The following is a 25,157-nucleotide window of genomic DNA, read 5'->3' on the forward strand; positions in this document are numbered from 1 at the left end:
CACCTGGCGCCCGCTGTCCCCGAACCGGCCGGGGTCTGGGACGCTGCGCGCAGCGGGCCCCACAGCGACCCCTCCCTTGGGTCCTGGGCACCCGAGCGTCGAGCCCAAGGGCAAGAACCGCAGGTAAGGGTACAGGGGTTGAGTGGCTGCGGGTGGAGGAGGGAACCACGTACTAAACCCGAGCTGCTTGGCAGTCACAGAAGGAGCTCGTCTTCTGAATCAAGGCTTTGGGGACATGCCTGAGCGCCTCCCCTCCCTCCACCACCCATTACAGAGCATCTGCACGTTTTCTGGTTACTCCGGAGCAATTTTTCCAGACAGCTGAGTGCCCCCCTCCCCCGCCCCCCAGCGAAGTCTCTGCAACCGAGCCAGAGAGGGGCTCGCTGCCCCCAGAGACTCGCCCTTGGGCGGTGGGAAGTCCAGGGGGTTGTCCTTCGGGGTGATTTTGCTCCACCATCATCACCTGACCCCGGCTTACTCACCTGCTGGGCCCGTAGCGGGAGTAGCAGAGTTGCACCTTTGAAACTTGCCAGAGAGCGTCTGTTTAAAAACATGGTGGGCACCCAGAGGGAGGAGGGCGCCTTTCATTGTTAAGCCAGTAGCTGTCCCGCTGAGAGGGGCCTTTCAGCGGGGATACCAGGCAGTGTGTTTGCGGTCTTGGAACTGAATTGGAGCTTGACAGCTTTCGGATTATGAGGTCTTTTAATTAAAAAACAACAAAAACCCTAGAACCTCTAAGTGTTTTATAAATTGAGGTCTAAAAATGTAAGCTCCATGTGACATTGCATTAAGAAATGTGCATTTATCGAGAAAAGAGAAGGAGCAGGTCAGAGACCCGAGAGCGGTAGCCCTGCAGTTGGCAATGGCCATGGGAGCCTGTTGGTAAGACTGCTGGCCTTCAGCAGCCTCAGCCATTCTTATTGGCTGAGGGGGTCACAAAGCCCACTGAGCCCTTTTCCAGGTGGGCTATGGCCAGTTTTCTTCCTTTGTAGACATCCAGCTCAGAGTCAAACTCTTGACTGTGTAAGAATTTCCCAGACTAGGTCCCCAGGCAAATCCCAGGGAGAGAGGAGAGGGGCTTCCTTCCTTGATCATCCCTGTCTGTTGGACTGAAGACCATCAATGACGTATTTTTCTTGAAATCTGGTTTTTGGTTTGCCATCTAGAGCTTGAAGTAGCTTCGCTCTCCGACCCTCCCCCCGCATTACCCCCACCCCCATAGACTGGGAAACTCAGGTCCCATGGAATGAATTATAGTCAGATGCCCAGGTGTTTACAGATGAGGAAACAGACCCAGAGAGGTTGAAGACTGCCCAAGGGCAAGTGGGAAAGCTGTGGAGGAACCCAGACTCCTGGGTGTGTAATGAGCTTCATAAATGGTGCAGTCATTAAGTGGCAAGTGATGCCATTAAACTACTGGTGCAAATGTGAAAACCTTTTGTTAAGATTGTCCCCACCAGGTTTGGTTAAGATTATCTGCACCAGGTTATATAAATGAAATTTCATATAATGATACCAATGGAGGGGTCAGCAACACTATGAGGTGTTTTAGAACAGTGGTCCTCAAACTTTTTGTTGTTGTTGTTAATCCTTACCCAAGGATTTTTTCTATTGATTTTTAGAGAGAGTGGAAGGGAGAGGGAGAAAGAGAGAAGAATCGATGTGAGAGAGACACATCAATTGGTTGCCTCCCTCATGCACCCCGACCAGGGCCAGGGATTGAGCCTGCAACCGAGGTACATGCCTTTGACCAAAATTGAACCTGGGACTCTTTGGTCCACAGGCCAATGCTTTTTCCACTGAGCAAAACTGGCTAGGGCAGTCCTCAAACTTTTGTACTTGACATATCAGTGAAAAAGTTGTTTTAATTGGGAGGACTGTAACAGAATAGCTAATTTTTTTTTAGCTATTGGTTTACATTCATTATTATTTGTTGAAGCAGGGGGTCCCTTGGGGGTGAGGACGACGGAGCCCCAACGCGTTAGGGCGTCTGCATGCACGACTCCGGAGACCAGGTTCGGTGACGCAGATCCGTTTTATTGTGGAACTACAGGGGTATATATATAGCATGAGGGGACCAGTCAGAGGGAGACACGTTGCTACAGGCGACCAGTGGCTGAAAGGCTGGGGTACTATGCACGTGGCTCCAGGAGTTCGTTCGGGCGGGCGTTGCTACTTCCTGGTGTGCCGAGGAAGCATGTCATGGTGGAGTGTGCTCACACCATTGCATCAGCCGCAGCGCTGAATCATACTTTCCGAGCTCTACGTACATCTCCCCCTTCCTTTCTAATTAGCGCCAAAACAAAGGAGTTGTCACTACTCAGAAGGCGATAGAAGGGTGGCCTTATAGACGAGTAAAAGGAGTAGCAGAGGCACATGCCACTGGAAACTGGGTGCTGTCTACACCAACTGGCATGAGAACGCCAGGGTGAGGTATCACAGTCCACAGTCCTTATCTGTGTGCACCCGTGCTATTAGCTGTGATGATAGCACACATTAATAAGAATAACGTTCCTGCTGAAACCGGTTTGGCTCAGTGGATAGAGCGTCGGCCTGCAGACTGAACGGTCCCAGGTTCGATTCCGGTCAAGGGCATGTACCTGGGTTGCGGGCACATCCCCAGTGGGAGATGTGCAGGAGGCAGCTGATCGAAGTTTCTCTCTCATCGATGTTTCTAACTTTCTATCTCTCTCCCTTCCTCTCTGTGAAAAATCAATAAAATATATTTTAAAAAAAAAAGAAAAATTACAAATTTTCAGGAAACTATAAGCTTAAAAAAAAAAAAAAAAAGAATAACGTTCCTGCCGACGGGTTCCCCTCTGGCGCCATGCGCGCGGCTTGGTCCTGTAGAGCCTTGATGTCACCCCAGGTGATGGGGTGGGCTTGTCGGTGTCTAGGTCGTCTCCGCCGTCGGGGCTGGTTCTCTTCTATGGTCAGGTCCTCCATTTCCTCCACGGGGGGCGATGGTGGCGATCTACGGCTCATCGCTGGTGGTGTAGGGTTTGACGTCACGAGCAGGGATCCACGCGGGACTTTTGTCGCCTTCTGGAAAAATACAAGCAAACCCTCTCCCCTGGGTTAAGAGCGGGTACTAAGGGGGTCTGTGTCTCCTTCAAGCAATTGGAAGAGGGGGCCTCGGGCCCCGGTGGAGATTGATAAGCTGTTCCTAACCCAATTAATCTGGCCACATAGTTCCTGTAGCGCATGTAGGGAGATGGTATCAGGAATTGCAAGCTGAGGAGCTATGGGTACTATTTGTTCATGTAATTTATATCCTAAAAAGGAGCATGGAGGAATGGCCTGGACCTTTTCGGGAGCTATATGGAGGTTAAGAACTCGTAGGTTGCTAATAAGTGTTTGGTAGCATGCCTCTAGTCATATAGGGTCCCTATGGGCAATAAGGATATCATCCATGCAATGAGTGATAAAGCATTGTTTGGCTAGAGGTTTGGTTGTCACTCCAACGTAAGCCTGGCACATGGTAGGGCTGTTCTTCATGCCCTGGGGGAGTACCTTCCATTGGTATCTATCTGCCGGTAGTTGATGGTTGGTAGAGGGCACTGAAAAGGCAAAATAGGGCCTGTCCTCCGGGTGCAACGGGATAGAGAAAAAGCAGTCTTCAATATCTATGATTTTTATATGCGCTCCCCTTGCGATAGCCGAGGGGTGAGGCAGTCCCGGTTGTAGAGGGCCTAGTTTTTTCATGTGTCTGTTTACAGCTCTGAGGGCCTGTAGAAATCTCCATTTTACTTTATCCTTCTTTTGTATGACAAAGACTGGTGTATTGTGAGGGCTGAGAGAGGGTTCAACATGACCAGCATCTAGTTGTTCCTGTACTAATTGCTTAAGGGCAAGTAATTTCTCTTGCGGTAAAGGCCACTGTTCTACCCATATGGGGTCGGTGGTGTCCCATGATAACTTTATCGGCTGTGGCGCCGGTGGGTGAACAGTGGCCCCTAGGATTGGGGGGGGCGCTGCGGTGTATATGATTGTATTGACCGCCTCAAGGATGTCTGGGCCCCACAAAGTGTGGGGGATGTCAGTCATGAAGAGTGGGCGAAAGTCCCGGTATTCCCGTCTGAGTCCACCCAAGAGAGTCCCCTGGCAGCTTGGGCAGCCCTGTTGTAGCCGCTGACTCCCTGAACTAGCAGACCGGAAGTGGTTGGCCATTTGGAACTCCCCTTCTCCTCTTGAGTAACCGACACGTCGGCCCCAGTATCTGCTAGCCCTTCTATTCCCTCTCCCTCGACCGTTAAGGTAAGGAACGCCTTGCTCTGTGTAAGAGGTAGCGTCCAATATACCTCTTGGGTCGGCTGCTCTCTTACTGGCGGGGCTGAGAGCTGCCCCTCTTCTCGTTTAAAGGGGGCAGTGGATTGCCATCTTTATCCTTATTGGATCTGCAGTCCCTGCGCCAGTGTAGTCCCTTTCTACAGCGGGGGCAAACGGAGGGGGTTTTTTCCCTTCCCCTCCCTGTTTTCTCTTCCTGTTAGGGCAATCCTTCGCAAAATGGCCGATCCCTTTACACTCATAGCATGCTCCTTTCTGTCCTCCCGATTGCCCTCCTAGATTGATATGAGCGGCCAGCGCTGCCGCAAGGGTGGCGGCCGACTTACTGCCTACATCTCGACAGGTAAGCACCCAGTCGTCTATACTGCCTGCTTTCACCGGAGCGATTGCCTGGCGGCGCTCAGTATTAGCCCCCTCCCAGACGAGCTCCCTGGTAAGGGCTTCGCTGCCTGGGCGTGAGTAACCTTACGGTCCACCGCTTCCCTGACTCTATGTAAAAATTCCGAAAGCCCTTCATTGGAACCCTGTATGAGCTTGGACAGTCGCGTAGGCTTACCCCTCGGATTTATTTGGGTGAAAGCGCGCATAGCACAGAGGCGGACTTGATCAAAATATCTAGCGTGCCCCTGGGCCTGGACAGCAGGGGAAGAGAAAACTCCTTCTCCCTGTAGTGCATCTGCCTCATCGTGCGGATTATGGGCTTTTCCTGCTACCGCGGCTCGGTTGCGTTCCGCCTGTTGCTTGCACTGTTCATAAAACAAAGCCTTCCACTGAATCATGTCCCCTGGGGCTAGTATGGTGCGAGAGAGGCATTTCCAATCATGAGGGCAGTTAAGATTTATACTAAAATTTTCAAGTAGCTGTAGGGTGTACGGGGCTGATCACCCATCCTCCTGTACTGCCTTTCTAATGGCTAGTAGCTCCTTTTGGTTAGGCGGTATCCACGCCTGAGGTTGTGGGGCGGTAGGATTAGTGTTGACGGGGAAAGCCTGAGTTTCTAAGCCAGGGGTGGGCAAACTTTTTGACTCGAGGGCCACAATGGGTTCTTAAACTGGACCGGAGGGCCGGAACAAAAGCATGGATGGAGTGTTGGTGTGAACTAATATAAATTCAAAGTAAACATCATTACAGTCTGCTGCGGGGACCTGCGCTTGGCTTCCTGCCCTGCGCTGTTTCGGCCGAGGTAGCGGCTTCCCCCGTTTTAGTTTCGTTTTGTTCCGCTTCCTTCTGAGCTCTGTTGGTGGTAGATACTTCCCAAGGGTCAGCCTCTGGGGGACCCTCAGGTGCCGAGGGAGTGGTGGTAGTGACCGGGGGATTGTAAGGTGGCAAGGGAAGTGCAGGGGGAGGCTCGGCCTTCACTGTGGCTGAAAAGGCTGTGGGTACTGGGAGTGGCGGTTCGGGCGGAGCCGGACAGGCAAGCCAGGATAGCTAAGCTGGCCGGCGTCAGAGAAGGGGGTAATGATTTTTCCTCGTGGACCTCAGCGGATCGAATCCTTTTCAAGACCTTCTCCCAAGTGGAGGGGTCCCAAATGGGGGCCTCGATTAACCACAGATTGGACTGTAATAGATATTCCCAATGAGATTGGAGTTCCTTTTCAGAGACCTTAACTTGCCTGCTGTGCAGTAAGGCGTGGAGTGCGCACGCTTGTGGCGCTCTCACCGAAGGAGGTAGGTTTCCCATTTTACTGTAGAGGGTCGCTCACCCGTCTAGCCGTTCCGGGGCCCCACGTTCGGGCGCCAGATGAAGCAGGGGGTCCCTCGGGGGTGAGGACGACGGAGCCCCAACACGCTAGGGCGTCTGCATGCACGACTCCAGAGACCAGGTTCGGTGACGCAGATCCGTTTTATTGTGGAACTACAGGGGTATATATAGCATGAGGGGACCAATCAGAGGGAGACACGTTGCTACAGGCGACCAATGGCTGAAAGGCTGGGGTACTGTGCACGTGGCTCTAGGAGTTCGTTCAGGCGGGCGTTGCTACTTCCTGGTGTGCCGAGGAAGCATGTCATGGTGGAGTGTGCTCACACCATTGCATCAGCCGCAGCGCTGAGACATACTTCCCGAGCTCTACGTACAATTTGTGTTAGTTTCAGGTGGCTAACATTTTATTTTATCTCACAAGGATATAAAAAAAATTCCTCCCGTCATCTACAAGGCTATAGGGGTTTCTTGGGGACCCTCACAGGAAAGAGTCTATCCAGGCAACATCCCCATTTCAGCGTCATCCCAAGCCAGCTCCGTGGGACAGCTGAATACACTTGAAGTTCTCCCTTTAGTTTACCCTGTTACCTTCTGAATAGCTCCAGACTGCTTGCTTTTCCACCTGCAAAATTACCTGCAGGGCTTCCCTGCGTCTGATTCCTGTCTGAGCCCTCACTTCCTTTCCTGATCCTGAGTCCCTGATCTCCATTGAGGAAACTGCCCTGGCCCAGGGGGCTTTTGCAATGTGGCCTCATGTGACCCTGCCAGCAGCCTTCCCAGGTAAACAGGAAACTGCGAGACCGAAGTGAAGGAATTGACCTGAGAGGCTCGCGCTCAGGGCTCCTGATGTCCCATTAGGGCTCTCTGGTTGTCATGTCTGTACTGCGCGCTTCTTGTCAACAGCGAGCTGTCCGCAGTCAGGAGACTTGGACTTGACATCAAGCTTGACATCAGTTCACTAGCTCTGGGACCCCAACTTCTCCAAGACCATTCTCATGTCCAGTGGAAATGGTCCTGCCTACCCCATGGGGGCATGCGTGGTGTTTCATGAAAATGTATGTATGATCATCTTTTACCCTTGTATATTTAGAAAGTGTTTTACCATTAGAAGGGATGTTCACGCACTATTTCATAGGATCTTCACCCCGCGGCGTGACTTTGTGAAACAGATCCTCCCCATTGACAGCTGCACGAACCTGAGTCAGGGAAAGTTGTTTGCAGAGTCTCCTAGCTGGTTACAAGCAGAGCTAGGCTGGAATTCGGTCTCTGGACTTCTGGTCCTGTGTGTGTGCCTCCCACGGCAGTGAATTTGGGATTTTCAAAGATGCTCAAAAACAATCATTAAAATCTCTTTTGGCTAAAACTCTCTCTTAGCAGGTGGGGTGAGTGTGGGAGGCTCTTCGATTTCTGCCCATCTGCCCAGCTTTCCCCCCAACCATCCAGGGAAGCCAAACAGCACATTGTCCCTGAGTGCTGACTTCTGGTTGTCAGACTGTTGGGTTCTGAAAATTTGCGGTTCTTTTAGGGGGGGCATTACTTACTGGGAGCAGTTTTTAAAATGCTTTCCCTGCCTCGTCAAACTAAAAATGTGCTGTCCACTTCCCTAGACATTGAGCCAGGTGTTTGGCCAAATAAATGGGCAAGAAAGATCATTGTTACAGCAAAAGACACCAATGGCTTCCTGGCCAGAGACTCTTACCTCTGATCTTAGTCTTCCTGTTCAGGCGTTGACTGTTCTTGTAAAGGGCTCAGGTTTCCATCCCGGCCCATTGAGAGGGGGCTGCTAAGGGCTAATCTAATATTCGGGTTTGGAACTGCGTTTTGTAAGGGGGTGGAAGTGGTTTCTTGTTTCACCCTGCAGTAATTTACTTCCGATCTTAGAGGAGAAGGCGGGCATTGTCCTGCAAACCTGCCTGTAGCTATCACCGGTCCTCGTTTTTCAAAAGGGTCCTTGTTTTGGCCTGAGTTTCTTCACTGTGTCGTGGAAAATGTAATCCCAGAGTGCAGTGTTTTGTGTGTCCTGCAGCAGACACACTCACTCACTGCCCCCAAATGCCACGGGTGCTGTGCGGAATCAGGGTTTGCAGACAACAGTCAGACGAAAAGATTGGGGGTTGGGGGACATGTAAGTCCATGTGTGGGTCCCAGACGCCAGGAATGATGCGTGGGATTGGCATGAGTAATGGAACAGAGAGGAACGAACGTGATGACGGAGGCTGATGTCATGGAGAAAGCTTGACAAGGTTCACCTGGGAGCGGACGGTCTGTTTCTGCCCTGGGTGGCAGGCTACCCCTGACTACTTTGTAAAAAATGCGGATTGCTCTGGGAACCTTCTCATGTGCTCCACTGTGGGAGTTGCTGGCAGGGTATGAGCTGGGTGGGAAACTGCCAACGGGCAGGACTCGGGGTGGCAGACTTTTAGTTATACTCCTGTTCCTCTCTCCTGATTCTCCAACATCAGGAAGGTGATGGGTTGAACAGACCACCCAGAGGCCAGAATGGAGTTGGATGCTCTTATTCGCTGTACTAGTATAACCTGGTACAAACCACTTAATTTCTCCATGCCTCAATTTTCTCATCTGTAAAATGGGAGTAATATTCTCATTGGCTGACTGCGCAGATTTGGGGAGAGAAGACACAAACGTGTGGAGCCCAGCAGAAGGCACACAGTAAATACCCACTTGACGGTAGTAGCTGTGCAATTTCACTGTGGAATTCATTCTTTTAAAAAGGTGTGTAGCCCTAGCCAGTTTGGCTCAGTGGAAATATATTTAAACATATCTTATTGATTTCAGAGAGGAAAGGAGAGGGAGAGAGAAATAGAAACATCGACGATGACAGAGAATCACTGATCGGCTGCCTCCTGCACGCCCCCTACTGGGGATCAAGCCTGCAACCCGGGCATGAGGCCCTGACCAGAATTGAACCCGGGACCCTTCAGTCCGCAGGCCAACGCTCCATCCACTGAGCCAAACCAGGTAGGGGTGTTTAGATACAGAGTTGTATTTAGAATATCGAATTCGTATTTTAAGAAAGTTTTGATATGTGAGGAAGCTGAGTGTTTGAAATGATTGGTTGGGAACAGTGAGTACTGCTTCAGCAGGTTTGGAATAGCATCCGTTTCATTCATCTTGGTACAAAAAAGAATGCAGTGAGCACAAAGATTGATCTGGAAGCATCCCATCTGTGGTGGGCAGTGGCCATTGTGGTGCTCAGCTTACCCGGCAGGCACCTGTCTCATGCAGTGTGGGCTGGGTCACAGTAGGGGTTGTGTTGGGGGACAGAGAAGGGAGGTACGGCTGCGGTCCCAGAGCCAGACCATCCCATCCACACGCTTACGGGAAAGCACTGGCCTCTGGCATCGATTTGCAGATTGCCAACATACAAGTTGTTCGTGAGCGGAAACTTGGAAACAATCACCTGGGCAAGCAAGGGCGCATGATAGAGCGAGATGACGTTGCTTGGGTTTGTTTCATGGTAGAGGGCGGGGCCCGTGCTTACTGTGTGGCAGGAACCTTCCAGACTTTCTTCTACCTTGTCCTCTGGGCGGCCTGAGGAGCAGCTAGAATCCTGGTTTTATAAAATATTAACAGGCCTGAGCCTCAGACTCCTGCCCGTGCCCAAGGTCAGAAGCTGTGACCCCAGAAAGCCATCCTGAACTTAAGGAGCCGGTAGCATTTGGAAGCCCTTCACCTTGGCCCTGCACTGCCCCTCGTCGGCAGGCCCGGCCCTAACCTGGCTTCCAGGTGGCAGGTGGGGACTTGTCCTGCGTCGGTGTGGAGTGAGAGGAAAGAAAATGTGCGCTTGGGAGAAGGGGAGTGCCGTGCTGGCATGCGCTGGGCTGGAGCCGGTAGGAAGCGTGTGGGCCCTCAGCCGCCCAGATCCCCTCCGGCCACCGTCCTCCCTGGATGGTGTCTGGGAGCTGCTGGCTCCCCCACTCTCGCAATTCCGAATCTCCTCTTTTCACCTAGATTAGGCGAAGAGGAGCCTCCGGTGAAGATCAGGCCGGTTGGGATAGTTGATCTTGTTTTTTTCAGAAATGTTTTGAAATTCAGTAAGCTGAATATACAGTTGAGTAGGGTCTGACCATCATAGGTTCAGGATGGAGGGGAGATCAAAAGGGATTTAAAAAATATATATGTTTTTGTCCTGGCTGGTTTGGCTCAGTGGATAGAGCATCGGCCTGCAGACGGAAGGGTCCCGGGTTTGATTCCATTCAAGGGCACATGCCTGGGTTTTGGGCTCGATCCCCAGTAGGGGGCATGCAGGAGGCAGCCGATCAATGATTCTCTCTCATGATGTTTTTCTCTCTCTCTCCCTCTTCCTTCCTTTTTGAAGTCAATAAAAAAAAAAAAAGTGCATCCCAGGTACACGATTCCTTATGGAATCAAAGTGACGGTCAGTTTCTTATTGAAAGCTCTCACTTTTCACGATACTACTTCCCTCAAAAATCAATAAATAATTAAGCTCCATGGAACTGAAATTCACCCATCCTATAAGCATTATCAGGCAGTAACAAAACTTTAGAAATGTGTTTCTCCCTCAGCCGCATTGCTGTTTATAAATGACATAGACAGGGCAGGCTTGTTCAGATCTTCAGCCAGGACCCCGTCTCTTTATTCTGGATGTAGGGCTTGCTCATTGCCCAAGTCCGCAAACGAGCTGGGGGGTTTCCAGGGTGGGTGTGTTGGGAACATGTTAACTCTGTCCTTTAAAACCAGAGTCATTGGAGTAAGTGTCCCATGGCTTTTGGGAACTGGGTCTCCTCCAGGCTGCTGTCGTTACTATGTGAGGGGCGTCTAGGGTCATACTGGTGTCCCGGGGGAGGCCGGCACTCGTCATCTCGTTTGGTGTGTGACTGGGGAGCTCACAGAGATCATGGCTGTTGCTTTTGTTCTCGCTCTGGCCCTGTAGTCGTATCAACATGCCCTCTGTCCTGCTGCTGGAAGCCATCTGCGTTTGCCTGTTGGCGGGAGGTAAGTTTTTGTTGGGAGGGAGAGGGTTGAGGGCTTTGGTTTGTGTCACATCCTGTCGATGTTAACGGCAAAAGCTCTGTTGAATGCCTCTGTGTGCCTCCACTTCATGGCCACCTGCCCGGCCTAAGCCCCATCCCCTCAGGCTTGGGCCCCTGCAGCGGCCTCCTGACGGGCCTCCCCGGGTCTCCTCCAGCCCATTCTCCGCACAGCGACCATTTCAAAATGCAAATCTTGGCACATCTGGATCCCTCTCCACTTCTACCCCTTGCCTGAAACTTTTCAGTGATGGCCCATTGCTCTTAGAGGCCTGGCCTGATCAGACCCATAGCCGCCTTTGTCCTCCCCCCTCTTTGTGCTGCAGGCCATACCCCTTCCTGCCCAGCATCTTTGCTCCCTCCTGCTGTAGGCCTTACCCCCACACTGCTACCCTGGTAAACTCCTACTCATCCTTCAGCACCCAGCACAGTTCCTCCTGGGCCCCAGGTCGGGGCAGATCCTCTGTTAAAACCCCCGTGGCCTTGGCTCCTCTGGGATGTAGCACTTAACACAGATGAGTTTGTTTCTGTGTGAATCCTTTGAAGTAGTGTCCATCTTCTCCACCAGATACACGCCATGAGAAAGAGACCCTGCAGAGTCCCCATTCACTGCTGTGGAGTGTCTCTGCCTGGAATGACTGCTTCTGGTGTCTTCTCTCCTAGCGCCCCCTTCCCTCCCTCTTCAGGAAGTCCACGTGAGCAGGGAGACCCTGGGGAAGATTTCAGCCGCCAGCAAAAGTAAGCCCATGTCTTACTCAGCCCTCTAAGTGCCCACTGCAGCCTCTGTGGCAGACTCAGGGGACACCACGTCACTGCAGACAGTGTCCACCCCGCTCCTGTCTTCCTTTCACGCTGTGGCCAATCATTTCCCCAAAATGGGCCCGACCAAGTCCCTCTCCTGGCTAAAAACCCTTGGTAAATTCCTGTTGCCAAATTTCGTTTTAAAATTTATTTTTCAATTACAGTTTACTTTCAGTGCTAGTTTGTATTGGTTTCAGGTACACAGCATAATAGTTAGACAATCATATACTTTACAAAGTGTTCCCCCTGATATTTCCAGTACCCACCTGGCCCCATATGTAGTTATCGCAATATTGTTCACTATACACCTGTATTCCCTATGCTGTATTTTACGTCCCCTTGACTATTTTGTTACTACCAATCTGGACTTTCTTTTTTTAAAATACATTTTTATTTATTTCAGAGAGGAAGGGAGAGGGAGAGAGAGAAACATCAATGATGAGAGAAAATCATTTATCGGTTGCCTCCTGCACACCCCCTACTGGGGATCAAGCCCACAACCTGGGCTTGTGCCCTTGGCCAGAATCGAACCTGGGACCCTTCCATCCACAGGCCGATGCTCTATCCACTGAGCCAAACTGGCTAGGGCCAATCTGGACTTCTTATTCCCTTCACCTTTCACCCAGTCCCCCACCTCCCCTCCCCTCTGGACGAGTCTGTTCTCTGTGCCTATGAGTCTGTTTCTGTTCTGTTTATCATTTATTCTGTTCTCTAGATTTCACATATAAGTGTCTTTCCCTGACTGACTGACTTCACCTGTTGCCAAATTTCTTGGCCTCCTCTTTGAGGTCTTCTGTTGGTGACCACTGTCTACCCAACCATCCTCACCCACCACCATATTCCTTCTTCTTCCGCTATCCCCTCCATGTGCTCAAGCCACAGCAGCCCATGCCCCGGGCCCTGCACAGCCCTCCTCCCTGTCTGGTGAAATCCCTGCATTTGCTGCCTTCCGGGGGCGCCCTATCACGGTGCCTCTCTGACTACCGAGGTCTTGCATCTTCACGGCGAGGTGGGGCTTGAACTCTGGAGCCACACAGCCTGGACGTGATTCCTGGCTCCACCGCTTCCCCGGGCTTTGTCCTTGGGGATGTTACTGTGCCCTGCTTTCCTCGTCTCTCCCGTGGGAATAAGCATCCTAAGAACAGGGGTGGGGGCGAGGGGCTAGGGAGCTGATAGCTAAAGGGTATTGGGTTTCTTTATGAGGAGACGGAAAATGTTCCAGAATTGACTGAGGTCACGATGGAGTGCATCTGTGAACATACCGAAAACGTTGAATTATATACTCTAAGTAGGTGAATTATATGATGTGTGAATGATACCTCAATAAAACTGTTTAAAAATTTAAAAAATAATCACCCAGCCAGCGCGGCTCAGCGGTTGAGCATAAACTTATGAACCAGAGGTCACAGTTCAATTTCTGATCAGGGCACATGCCCGGATTGCAGGCTCGATCCCTGGTAGGAGGTGGCCAATCAATGATTCTCTCTCATCGTTGTTTCTGTCTCTCTCTCTCCCATCCTCTCTGAAATCAATAAAAATCTATTTTAAAAGGTAGTCATCTAGGGGTGGATGTAAGGATGAAGTGAACAGTCCATATAAAGTGTTTAAAGCAGCGCCCAGCATGTGGGAAAGGTGCCGCCAGTGCTGCTGTTACTGAACTCCTGGGTAACGTGACCTCATGTACCAGGGTGCCTGGCTGTGTCCCAGACCAGATTGTGGTCCCCGAGGGCTGGGACCAGGGCTCTTCAGGATCCCGCACTGGCCCAGCAGCCCCTGCGGCCATACGACTCAGTGCTGTTGGATTAGACTCTCCTGTTACCCCAGACCTTCAGGGTCTTGTTCTGAGCATCATGCCCGTGTGGGCATGTACTTCCTGCTGCAGAGGGGGCTGCTGCTGGCTGGACCTTTTCCAGCATTCCTTCCTTCACTGACCTACCACGGGTCCTTTCTGCCTCCTCTCTGCTTTGGGAGTGAGACCCTCTTGGGACCCGACTGCAAGGAAGCTGATGGTCACCCGCCTGTCCCCCTCTCCCCAGCTGTGTGGTGCTCCGCCGCGGTGGACGTCCTGTTTCTGATAGATGGCTCTCACAGCATCGGGAAAGGGAGCTTTGAAAGGGCCAAGCACTTTGCCATCACGGTCTGCGCCGCTCTGGACATCAACCCCGAGAGGGTGAGTGCAAGTCTTGCTGTCTCTGTATTTAGGATGTCTTTGGCTTCAAGTGACAGAAATCCAGTCTTGAGCAGAAGAGGGCACTACTGGCTTGTGGAAGTGGAAAGACCAAGGGGGTGAATCATGGTTCCAGGCCCCGTGGGATCCAGGGGCTCAATCCCCCTTTTTCTTCGTTCAGTTTTGCTTGCAACAGTTGGCTTCCTTCCCACACATCGCAAAGCTGCCTTGCTGTGTCCTTGAAGCTAGTGACACTGGTAAAAAGAGGTGGACTTTGTCCCCTGCATCTGACAGAAGTCCCAGGAAGGGCTCTGATTGGGCAGGTGTAAGTCCCGTGACAATCCCTTACCCAATCACAGTAGTTCAAGGGAAGAGACAGTCTGGCAAGACCTGAGGCACCTGCTCATCCCCGTCCATGGGGTGGTGGTGAACACGTGGATTTGGTTTCCCACTAGAAAGATACTGTATTTGCACAACAGTGGGAAAGGGAAAGCATGTAACTGCCTCCTAAGACTAGAATCTCAGTACAAAGCACAGCTCCTCCTACCCTCTCTGTTCACTTGAACTGCTCCTGCCTGAGTGATCCAGCCAGTATGTTCAGTTCTTGTTCTTCCTGGCTCCCCATGGTAGGCTTTCAGTGCCTGCAGAGTGTGCTAGCTGTGGCTCTGGTGGCCAAAAGGGGCATTTTGGAATGACTCAATAGAAAAATGGGTGATGAACATTACAGACAATTCCCAGAAAATGAAACACAAATTGCCCTTGGATATATGAAATAGCAATGCAATAGCAGTCAGTGTACTATAATAGCAAACCTCCGATGGGTAGACCAGTTTTCACTTACTGGATTAGCAAAAATCCAAAGTGTGATGACACGCTGCTCTGGCAGGTCTCCAGGAAACTGCTGTTCTCACACACTGCTGGCCAGCGTGCAGCCCCGACAGTATCCATCAAAGTTACAAAGGCTTGTTCCCTTTCACCCAGAAAATTATTCTAAATATACTCCCACAGATGGTTTTCCAAGAGGACATTCCTGGGTTAATCCTACAAAAATCCCTAGGATTTAGGAGCAACAGTGGCCTTTTATGGGGACAGATTTTCTCCAGAATGGCCTGTCATGTTGGGAGAGTGCGCACATTCCCTGGACCGCAGGCAGCCTTCAGAGCTATTTGAAGACACCACAGCAGAGCAGCCCGGAAGTTCCAACTGTACAGTCAGCCCATCACAGACCCTAAGAGGGTCTGCTCAGTCTCCACCCTCTTCCACACAGGGCTCTGCTTTTAAAAGGAAAGGACTCCCTATCGAATTCCACTAGTTATTCATGGAGGAAGAGCCATAAAGACCCAACACGGTTGACCATGGCATTGATGTTGTATGTCCTGAAGGGAGTGGCCGAGAGCTCTCAGCAGAGGGCTCCAAGAACTGTATGGATTATTAGAGACATATGTATGTGTACAGATGAGGAAACAGGCTTAGAGGGTCTAAGTGACAGCCTAGGGTCACACAGCAATCTTAGAAGAGAGCTCAATATGGAAGAACTGGGCTCTTGACTGTCAGCTCGGGACTTGTTTCATAGGTCATTTGTCCCTACTCATTGGGTAGGATGAGGTGATGAGGCTCAGCCTTCACACCTGCTGTCATATCGGAAGTGACAACATGGCATTGTGTGTCTGAGTGTGTGTGTGTGTGTGTGTGTGTGTGTGTGTGTGGGTGTGTGGGTTGTGTGTGTATGTATGTATGTGAAAGTGGGGGGTGCTGATGGAATTCAAGATTCTCAAAGAGAAACAAAACATGTCATGGCTGGTGGTGTTGGGAGTACCTGTCCCAACCCATAGGGCCCCAGAGTTCAGGAAACTTCATCTCAGTGTTGCCAGGCCACATCTAGAATGTGGCGTTCGTAGGTTAGACATTGGCAAACCAGACAGTGCCCACAACAAGAAGTGGAGCAGTGAGAGGCCTGGAAATTTCCTAATAGGAGGGAACCTGGTTCTCATCCTATATAATAGAGAGGCAATATGCAAATTAACCCTCATGCCCTCACAAGGTGGCTGCCTACAACCAGGCCAGCAGGGGGGTTAGTGAGGGACGACCAAACGACTGAACAGCAGGCTGCATGGGGCGACCAGGCCTGTGGGGGGGGGGAGGGGCATGAGGGATGACCAGGCCAGCAGGGGGTGGACAGTTGGGGGCAACCAGGCCAGCAGAGGGGGGCAGTTGGAGGCGACTAGGCAGCAGGGGGGCAGTAAGGGGTGACCAGGACAGCACGGGGGACGGGCAGTTGGGGGTGACCTGGCTGGCAGCGGGGGTCAGTTGGGGGCGACCTGGCCGGCAGGTAGGTCAGCAATTGGGAGCCAGCCGTCCAGGATTGTAAGAAGGATGTCCGACTGCCGGTTTAGGCCCAATCCCATGGGCCTAAACCGACAGTCGGACATTCCCTGAGGGGTCCCAGATTGGAGAGGGTGCAGGCTGGGCTGAGGGGACCCCCTCATGCACTAATTTCATGCACCTGGCCTCTAGTTTTTAAACGAAAGAGGGTACAGAGGGGCTCCGTTGTCTCCAGAGGGCAGAAGCTGGTGTGCAGGGAGCTACGTGTGGGCTCAGCCCCGGAGAAACTTCCTCGCAGCCAGATTTGGTGCGCAGAGGAGTCGGGGTCTGTCTCAGTGCGTGCGTGAGCATCATGACCTCCCCGTGCTCCGGCCGACTTGCTGGAATGCCAGTGCAGGGTTTTTTGCATCAGGGCGGTTTCAGGTGGTTCCATCTGATTTGTGGCTCCGGGTTTTATGTTCTTGCTGCTGCATTTTTTTGTCTTCTTGTTATCTCCGTTGTACAAGAGATTTTACTTTCAGTAACTTCAGTGTTCAGGAAGACATTTTCAAGTCGCTATAATTAAGGCTTTTATGGATGCTTGTTGTCGAGGTGGATTTAAGGTGTTTGAAGTCTTTCTCTCTATACTTAAAAGCTGAGAAGTTTGAAGAAGAAAAAAAAAACGCAAGCTGAGAAGTTCACTTCCTGGCTGTAATAGAATGATTACAGCAGGGAGGTGAGAAGTCTGGGCGGGCTGGCTTCCGAGCACACAGTAAACGGAAGATAAAAGGCAACTCTTTTTGCTCCCAAACCACCAATTACGTTAAATGCCTTGGCTGCTGACTCAAGCTGTTTGTATCTTGTTTTGAAGTTGCATCCTTCCTGTTTAATTCAAGTAAACGCACCCAGCTGTTGGTCTCCAGGGAGGTTTTCTTTTAAACCAAGTCCTTCATTCTGATGCTTTAATAAAAAAGACGCCTAGTGAAAAGTGTCCCTCCTTTTCCCATCTGCTCACACACTTCCCATTTGCTCAGTCCCCCTACCTGCTTTCTTGAGCATCCCTACAGAATCCCTCCATGCAAACATAAGCAATGTGTGTATATGTTCTTATCCAACCCCCCCTTTTTTAAAAATATATTTTATTGATTTTTTTACAGAAAGGAAGGGAGACGGATAGAGAGTTAGAAACATCGATCAGCTGCCTCCTGCACACTCCCCACTGGGGATGTGCCCGCAACCAAGGCACATGCCCTTGACCGGAATCGAACCTGGGACCCTTGAGTCCGCAGGCTGATGCTCTATCCACTGAGCCAAACCGGTTAGGGCCCTCCACCCCCTTTTTATACATTGAGTAGCAGGTGATATACACTGTTCTGTTCCTTGCCTTATTCTCTTCACATGTCTTAGAAATTTTTTCATGTCTAGGTAATATAGGCATTAATGTAGGTATATATTATCTTTTATAGCTGATTAATGTTCCAGTGTAAGGATTTACCAATGTTTAATTAACCAACCCCCTATTGATGGACAGTTGCAATGACAGATATACTGTGAGCTTGTAAATATGCCATTTACACATGTATATCTGTCGGATCAATTCCCAATAGCGTTATGTATCTGTAATTTTCAATAAATATTGATAAATTGCTCCCACGGATGCTGTAAGATTTATGTTCTTACCATAGAGCGCGAGAATGCTGGTTCCCCCCTGCAAACATTGTATCTGGCTTTTTGCTACATCTGAGTGTGGTGCCCTCAGATCTTATGTTTGTATACTAAGCCATTTGTATTTCCGGTTCTGTGATCTCTGTTCATATCCTTTGCTCATTTTTTTCTGTTGGATTGTTAGTCTTTTACATATCAATTCCTAGACACTCTATATATATTGGGGAAATTAACCCTTGCTTTCAGATATGAGTTGCAAGTAATGTTTCCGTTTTGTCTTCATGTTTTTGGTTGAATCGTATGTGTTGCCCTGCCGAAGTTTTCTTCCTGTCCCCAGATTCATCAGTCTTTCCTTTATGATTTTTAGTCGTAGTAAGGTCTTTTCTGCTTGGAGGTTTTAAGGGAACTCTCCCAGGTTCTCTTCTAGAATGTTTACGGTTATATTTTTCACATTTAAATATTGAATCCACTTGCAGCTTATCCTCTATTCTTTGGCAGGTTTATCCAGTTGTCCCCAAATCCCTTAGTAACGAGACCATGTTTCCCCCACTGATTAGAGATGCCCCTTCCTTTATCACCTGCCAAATTCAAGGAGACTTCAAAAGTGTCGCGTCTCAGAAACTCTTCTGTGAGCTTCTCTCCTGCTCTGCTTTCCAGTGCCCATTCCCCCCACATGCCCACCCAAGACTTCTTCCCACTTCAGATGCCAGTGGCTCCTCCTCAGAACTTCTTGTGGGAGGCAAGTCCGATGGGCTGTGCTCTCTGGGGGCAGGTGAGCCCCCCTGGTGTGGCGAGGGCTTTGATCATCTCCCAGGCACCAGGCTTGTTAAAGGCATCAGCCGTGAAGGAATTCAAGGGGCGAGCAAAAGGCAAGGCGGCATCCTTGCTTAAATATGAATCACTTGGCTCATTTGCAAGCGTGGCCGGAATTAGGGTTCCTTATAACACGGGTAACTGAGAACAGTTTCTCCAGGGGTTTTGGAGAGCCAGGAATTAGGATCAGGGATTGGACCCTTTGAGAGGAAACCTGAATGTTTATATCCCTCTCTGCTTGAGACACACTAGTGTTTTAAGGTCCAGAGAATGAGGTTACTCGGTTCTCCTTCCCCAGTCTTGCAAGGCACTGGGCTTCCTCATGTGACCTCCTCACTTAGGATGCAACATCTGGACTCACCAGCGGCTCTTCTCCCTCCAGGCAGGGGGCCTTCAGCTCCAGGATTGCTGGCCTCCCCCTCGCAGGCAGAGTCAGGCTTGGAAGGCTGACCCCCTCTGCAACGAAGGATGGGCGTGTGGTGGCTGTGGTCAGTGATGAGCCAGCAGGGATGGTGGCTGTAGCTAGCGGCTGCGACACCCCTGGTCGGGTCAGCGAGCATTTTGCTGAAGGCCTGTGCTGGCGGCTGAGAAGGCGAGCCATAGAGCTGAGCCTCGTGAAGATCATAAGCACCAAGTTCAAAGGCCTGGCTCCCTTTCTCTCTCTCCCTGGGCCAGATCTGTGTCCTCTCTACACTTCAGTTTCTCCAACAGTGACGTGGGTAGGAATCGGGCTTCTGCGGATTAAAGGAAGTATCGTGAGGTTGCTCCTGGCAGGCATTTGGTAAATGTGAGCAAGGACCCTGCCCTAACGGAGATGTTCTCCGCTCAGCCGAGCGAAATGCCAGAATGGGGGTCGAGAAAAGTGAAGTGGAGTGGTGGTTGTCAGTGCAGACCACAGGCAGAGTGGACTGTCTCCTTCCAGATTCTTCTCCTGGTCTTGGGGACCTTTTCTTGGGGAGACCAGAGAAAGCTCTGGCTCTGGGATTTGTTGAGTGGGCGGGAGGCAGGGTGGTTAACCTCTCTCATCCTGTCTTCCCTCTTAGGAATGTGTGTGACTTGACCCCGCTCTCAGCCCCTGGGCCCTCTGTCTCCTCCTGCAGGTCAGGGTGGGAGCGGTCCAGTTCAGTTCCGCTCCTTGGCTGGAATTCCCCTTGGACTCCTTGTCAACCCAACAGGAAGTGAAGACAAAACTCAAGAGGATGGTTTTCAAGTATGTACGCTCAGATTCTGCCCTGGCGAGGCTGCGGCCGGCTGCTCTGAAAATCGCTCTTGAAGGGTTTGGCCCTGCCCTTGGCCTCCCAGAGGGGGCTGGGTGTCCAGAATCCCAGCTGTGCTTTCTGGGTAATGAGAATGCCCCTCTCAAGGCTGCCCCTGTTACCAGATGATGCCCCGGGTGGGAACTTAGATGCAAGTTCAAAAAAAGTATTTGCTGCTATTATGTGCAGTTGTCAGTTACCTGGGAGAAAGGGCCGGTGAAGGTCAAGACCAGCATTAAGTGCAAGTGTTAGAACACTGGCTCTTTCTCCCAGCCTGTCTTTGGTGACCACTACAGCTCCGAGAGCTCACACACTTCTCAAAGCCTCATTCTGTGGTTTGTCTAAAGCAGCGGTTCTCAACCTGTGGGTCACGACCCCTTTGGGGGTCGAACGACCCTTTCACAGGGGTCGCCTAAGACCATCCTGCATATCAGATAGTTACATTACGATTCCTAACAGTAGCAACATTACAGTTATGAAGCAGCAATGGAAATAATTTTATGGTTGGGTCACAACATGAGGAACTGTATTTAAAGGGCCAGAAGGTTGAGAACCACTGTTCTAAAGAGTAAGTGCTCCTCTGCTGTCGAGAGCGCTTTGAAATGATGAGTACTTGTTCGTGTGCTCAGACACACGCACACCCTATAAACGGATGGATGTAGTGGGGCCATAACTTTACTTACAAGTCAGCTGATGTGTGTGTATATGATGTGTACATAGGCACACATGTATATACATATAGTTCTTGTGTAAATATTTTTATGTGTATGTTCCGTATGCATGTAAACATATACATCTCTGCATTGGAATGTGTTATACACACACATACTAGGTACACACACACGCACACATAATTTATAAGCCCTCACAGAAGACTGTCTTTCACTTGCCGCTGGTCACTCTGATCTCTGCTGCCCCTTGCACTAGTGTCCACTGAAGTCCGTGCTCCCATTTCTAGATGTCGCCTCCAGGTGCAGAGGCCCTGAGCTCTGAGGCCCTTTATCCAGGCACAGGCTCCTGGAGGTGCACAGTGCTCTCCACAGCCCAAATCCCCGCACTGGGCACAGCAGGATCTGCCCCCGGGACCCCCAGTGACTTCGTCTCAGGCCATTTGTCCCAGCCCTTTCCTCTGTCCATGAGCGCCCTGCACAAATGAGGGGCAAGTCAAATACAAGACAGTACAAAGGGAAGAGCACCTTGATATCTATTCGTAAAAATTACACTGGCCTTTCCTTGTTCCCTTGGAACCCTCAACCCTTGAGGCCTCCAAGAATGGTTTCCTATAAAAAAAAAAAAAAGTCATAGCCTCACCCCCATAACTTGGGCCCAGACACCCAGAGCAGCACTTTTCATAGTGAGCTCATAGAGCTACCTGGGTCAGTATTGCTGAGGGAAGTCTGTTAAAATGCAGGTGCCTCGACCCCCTCCCAGACCTACTGAACTGCTCTCTGGGAAGTAATGTTTAGCACTGCACTTGTAGAAGTTTTCTCCCCACTACCTCTACCCCAGGACTGTTGTACACACTGACTTTTTAAAAACAGCATTATGGAGATATACTTTAAATATTATAAAGTTCACACATTTAATGTGGACAAGTCAGTGGTTCGGAGTGTATTTTCAGAGTTATGTAACTACTAAAGGCCCGAGGCCAATCGGGGCCGGCCAGGGGGAGGGATCGCGGGAGGTTGGCCAGCGCAGGAGGTTGGCTGTGGGAGTGCACTGACCACCAGGGGACAGCTCCTGCATTGAGCGTCTGCCCTCGGTGGTCAGTGCACGTCATAGTGACCCGTCGACCAGTCATCCGGTCAACCAGTCGTAACGGTCGTTTAGGCTTTTATATATATAGATTGCCATAATCTAATTTTAGAACATTTTCATCATCCCAAAAGCAATCCAGAGAAGATATATAAATGGCCAATGAGGACATGAAAAGATATTCAACAGCATTAGTCATTAAGGAAATGCACATCAAAACCATAATGATATATCACTTCATACCCACTAGGAAGGCTAAAATAAAAGACAGACAGTGACGGGTGTTGACAGGGATGTGGAGTCCTCATGCATGGTTGGTGGAATTATAAAATAGTGCAGCTGCATTGAAAAACAGTTTGGCAGTTTCTCAAAATGTTAAATATAGAGTTACCATATGACCCTACAACTTCACTTCAAGAGAATTGAAAACATATGCCCACACAGAACTGTATACCCTATGTTCCATAGTAGCATTGTTTATAATGGGCAAAAAATGGAAATAACACAAAAGTGCAATGGATAAACAAAATGTGGCATATTCATATAGTGGACTATTATTCAGCCATGAAACGGGATGACGTGATTCATGCTACCACATGGATGAACTTTGAGAACATTATGCTAAGTGAAAGGAGCAGACACACAAAGTTACATATTGCATAATTTCATTTTTGTGAAATATCTGAAATTGGCAAATCTCTGGCAACAGAAAAGATCAGTCATTGCCAGGAGCTACTAGTATAGGGAGAGGGCATGGGAAGTGACTGCTAACGGGTATAGAGCTGTGTGGGGTAATAAAAATGTTTTGATTTAGATAATAGTAATGGTTGAATAAGTCTGTGAATGTACTAAAAACTACTGAATTGTATCGTTAAAAGGGTGAATTTACGGTTTATTAATTATTGATATTATTATAAAAACTTTATATCCATTATAAGTACACTAACATTTGCAGGGGGAAAAAATAGCTTGTTGGATTAAGTTTAGGACTGAAAGTCAAAAATGGAGGGACTAACTCAAATGATTTGGCCCTGTTCTCTTCTAAAAATTGAAGCCAATTGGTTCAAAACGTCACTTTTAGAGATCACATAGTACCTACTCCAATGCTTTACTTTAGGAGAGAGGATGCTGAGGCTGAGAAGGAGTAGGTGACTTGGCCAGGACCAGAGTCACACCATCCAATAGGCCCCACCCAGCTGCCCATTCCCACCTCTCCCTCCTCCCACCCCAACCCCCTAAGTAGTTGGGATTCCCTTCTCAGCCGTGGTGAAAGTCGTTGCTAAGGGCTGGAGAGTGTTCTTCATGACGTAAGAGATACAGAGCTGCGTTAGGAACACGCCCCGTGAGGACAGGAGGTGGAGAAGGAAGCCTCTTTGTGTGTCTGCACACGGTCCGCTTCTGTTTTGGGGGTGATGGCGGTTAGCAGTGTGCATCCTGGGAAAACGATGAGAAACAGGGCAAGGGGTGGTAACGGACTTTTTGGCCACAGTTGCAGGGTCACTGAGGACGTGAAGACACTAGGATTCATCAGAACAGAGGAATGTTGGCTGAATGGGAAGGATGACCTCCCAGGGCTCTTCCCCCTTTTTCTTTCATTTTTTAAAATATTTTTTTATTTCAGAGAGGAAGGGAGGGGGGGAGAGAGGGAGAAACATCAATGATGAGGATCATTGATCGGCTGCTTCCCGCACGCCCCCTACTGGGGATCGAGCCCGCAACCAGGTATGTGTCCTTGACCGGAAGCGAACCCAGGACCCTTCAGTCTGCAGGCTGACGCTCTCTCCCCTGGGCCAAACCAGCTAAGGCTCTTCCCCCTTTTTCTACGGTGACGTTTTCAAGGCTGGCCTGACGGGAAGGACTTTACCTAAAACCCAGAACACTTGCCTTCTAGACCAAGGCGATTCCCTGAAGGTGTGTGTTGAGGTGGCTAAGAAACCACCCTGACACATGGCAGTAAGAAGCTTAAAAAACATCACAGCCGAGCCTTTCAATATTGTGCCCGGTGATAACATAGAGTCAGATAAACCATGGCCAGCAATTGGCTCTGAATGTCCAGAACTCTGGCCGGCTGGGCAAGCTCACACAGTCATTTCATTCACCGCCCAGTAACACCACTCGCAGTTTCCTGTGATTGGCCTGAAAATCCATTGAGTGAGTCATTATTTTCTGCCCAGTTGACACAGAGAGCCAGCAGGCCTCCCTCTGAGGGCTGGGACGAGCCTCCTTTTGCGAGGTTTAGTAGAGGTTCCACACTGGGATTCCAAGCTCGTCGACAGTCCGTGTAACTGGCCTGTAAGGTTACAGACTCTTAGCGTCCCAATGAGCGGGGACCATTGTAACCTGCCCTGATCAGGAAGCAAACTGCAGCCTCTACCACCTGACCCTGAACTTGGCAGTGGGCCAGGAAGGTCCGGTCATGGCAGGGACCCCAGGGAGATGTTGAGCCATAACAACAAGGGGATGAAGCAGGGGTAGGGCGATGGGAGGTGGGTGGTAGACAGATGATGGGCGTTGTCAGCCCACAGCCATCCGCGGGGCAGACCCAGAGAGTGACATTATTACCTAAACCACAGAGCTGTCCGGGGTGCATCTTACAGACCCAGGAAAAGTTCATGTCTGTTCATCATGGCTGTGGTTTAGAGGGTGAGCAAGTGCATCTCTCGTGGTAGGAATCGTCACTCTGAGCTCCTGCCGGGGGAATGTGGCTGTCACTACTAATGGAGGAGCCGTTGTCTGCCAACGTCACCTCTCTGGGTCACTGATTCATATTTTGTGTTTTCCTCCCGGGTGAGCTCAGAGGAGGGCGCACCGAGACAGGCCTCGCTCTGAAATACTTTCTGCGCAGAGGGTTCCCCGGGGGCCGAAATGCCTCTGTGCCCCAGGTGCTCATCATCATCACGGACGGCAGGTCCCAAGGACAGGTGGCACTGCCGGCCAAGCAGCTGCAGGAGAGAGGGGTCACTGTGTTTGCCGTGGGCGTGCGCTTCCCCAGGTAAGAGACTCGGACACCTGGGTCAGCCCTGTGGGGCAGGGGTGGGGTGGCGGGGGAGACCGTGGTGCGGCTGGGAGAGCTCACAGCCGTGGGAGAAGGGGCGGTGGAAACACGGTGCTGGTTCAGGCGGGATCTGTCTTTTCTTCCCTTGTCTTGTTGTTGCCGGAGCACAGGGAGCTCTGAGTCTGCAAGTCTGAGCCTCTGCATTGTCTTTCCTTTCGTCTAAACATTTGGTTTTAAGTGCCTGAAACCGACTCGAATTGATTTGGGCAGAAATGGAAAGTCACCTAACTGCACTGGTGGGTCAGGGGTCTCTTGGTGTGACCAGGAGGGGCCAGGGACTTGAATGCCCCGCCCCCCTCCTCCCCCCAGAATCTCTGCTGCCCTCAGCCTGGCGCTCTCAGGA

General features: G+C 50.6%; 1 protein-coding gene across 2 annotated transcripts in view; it reads left to right on the top strand.

The window, feature by feature from the left end:
* Positions 1-25,157, top strand: part of VWA2 (von Willebrand factor A domain containing 2) — a 39,215-nt gene continuing 14,058 nt past the window's right edge. Inside the window, exons 1-6 of one of the 2 annotated variants that reach the window (XM_059661515.1) lie at positions 1-123; positions 10,905-10,966; positions 11,665-11,739; positions 13,839-13,972; positions 19,849-19,958; positions 24,557-24,751. In XM_059661515.1, coding sequence (XP_059517498.1) covers positions 10,915-10,966; positions 11,665-11,739; positions 13,839-13,972; positions 19,849-19,958; positions 24,557-24,751 — 566 coding nt within the window. In that variant the 5' untranslated portion in view covers positions 1-123; positions 10,905-10,914. The remainder of the gene's footprint in view (positions 124-10,904; positions 10,967-11,664; positions 11,740-13,838; positions 13,973-19,848; positions 19,959-24,556; positions 24,752-25,157) is intronic. The other variant, XM_059661516.1, reaches the window with a different exon arrangement.

This window comes from Myotis daubentonii, chromosome 13 (assembly GCF_963259705.1).
Source record: "Myotis daubentonii chromosome 13, mMyoDau2.1, whole genome shotgun sequence".
In the NCBI taxonomy this organism is placed as follows: Eukaryota; Metazoa; Chordata; class Mammalia; order Chiroptera; family Vespertilionidae; genus Myotis; species Myotis daubentonii.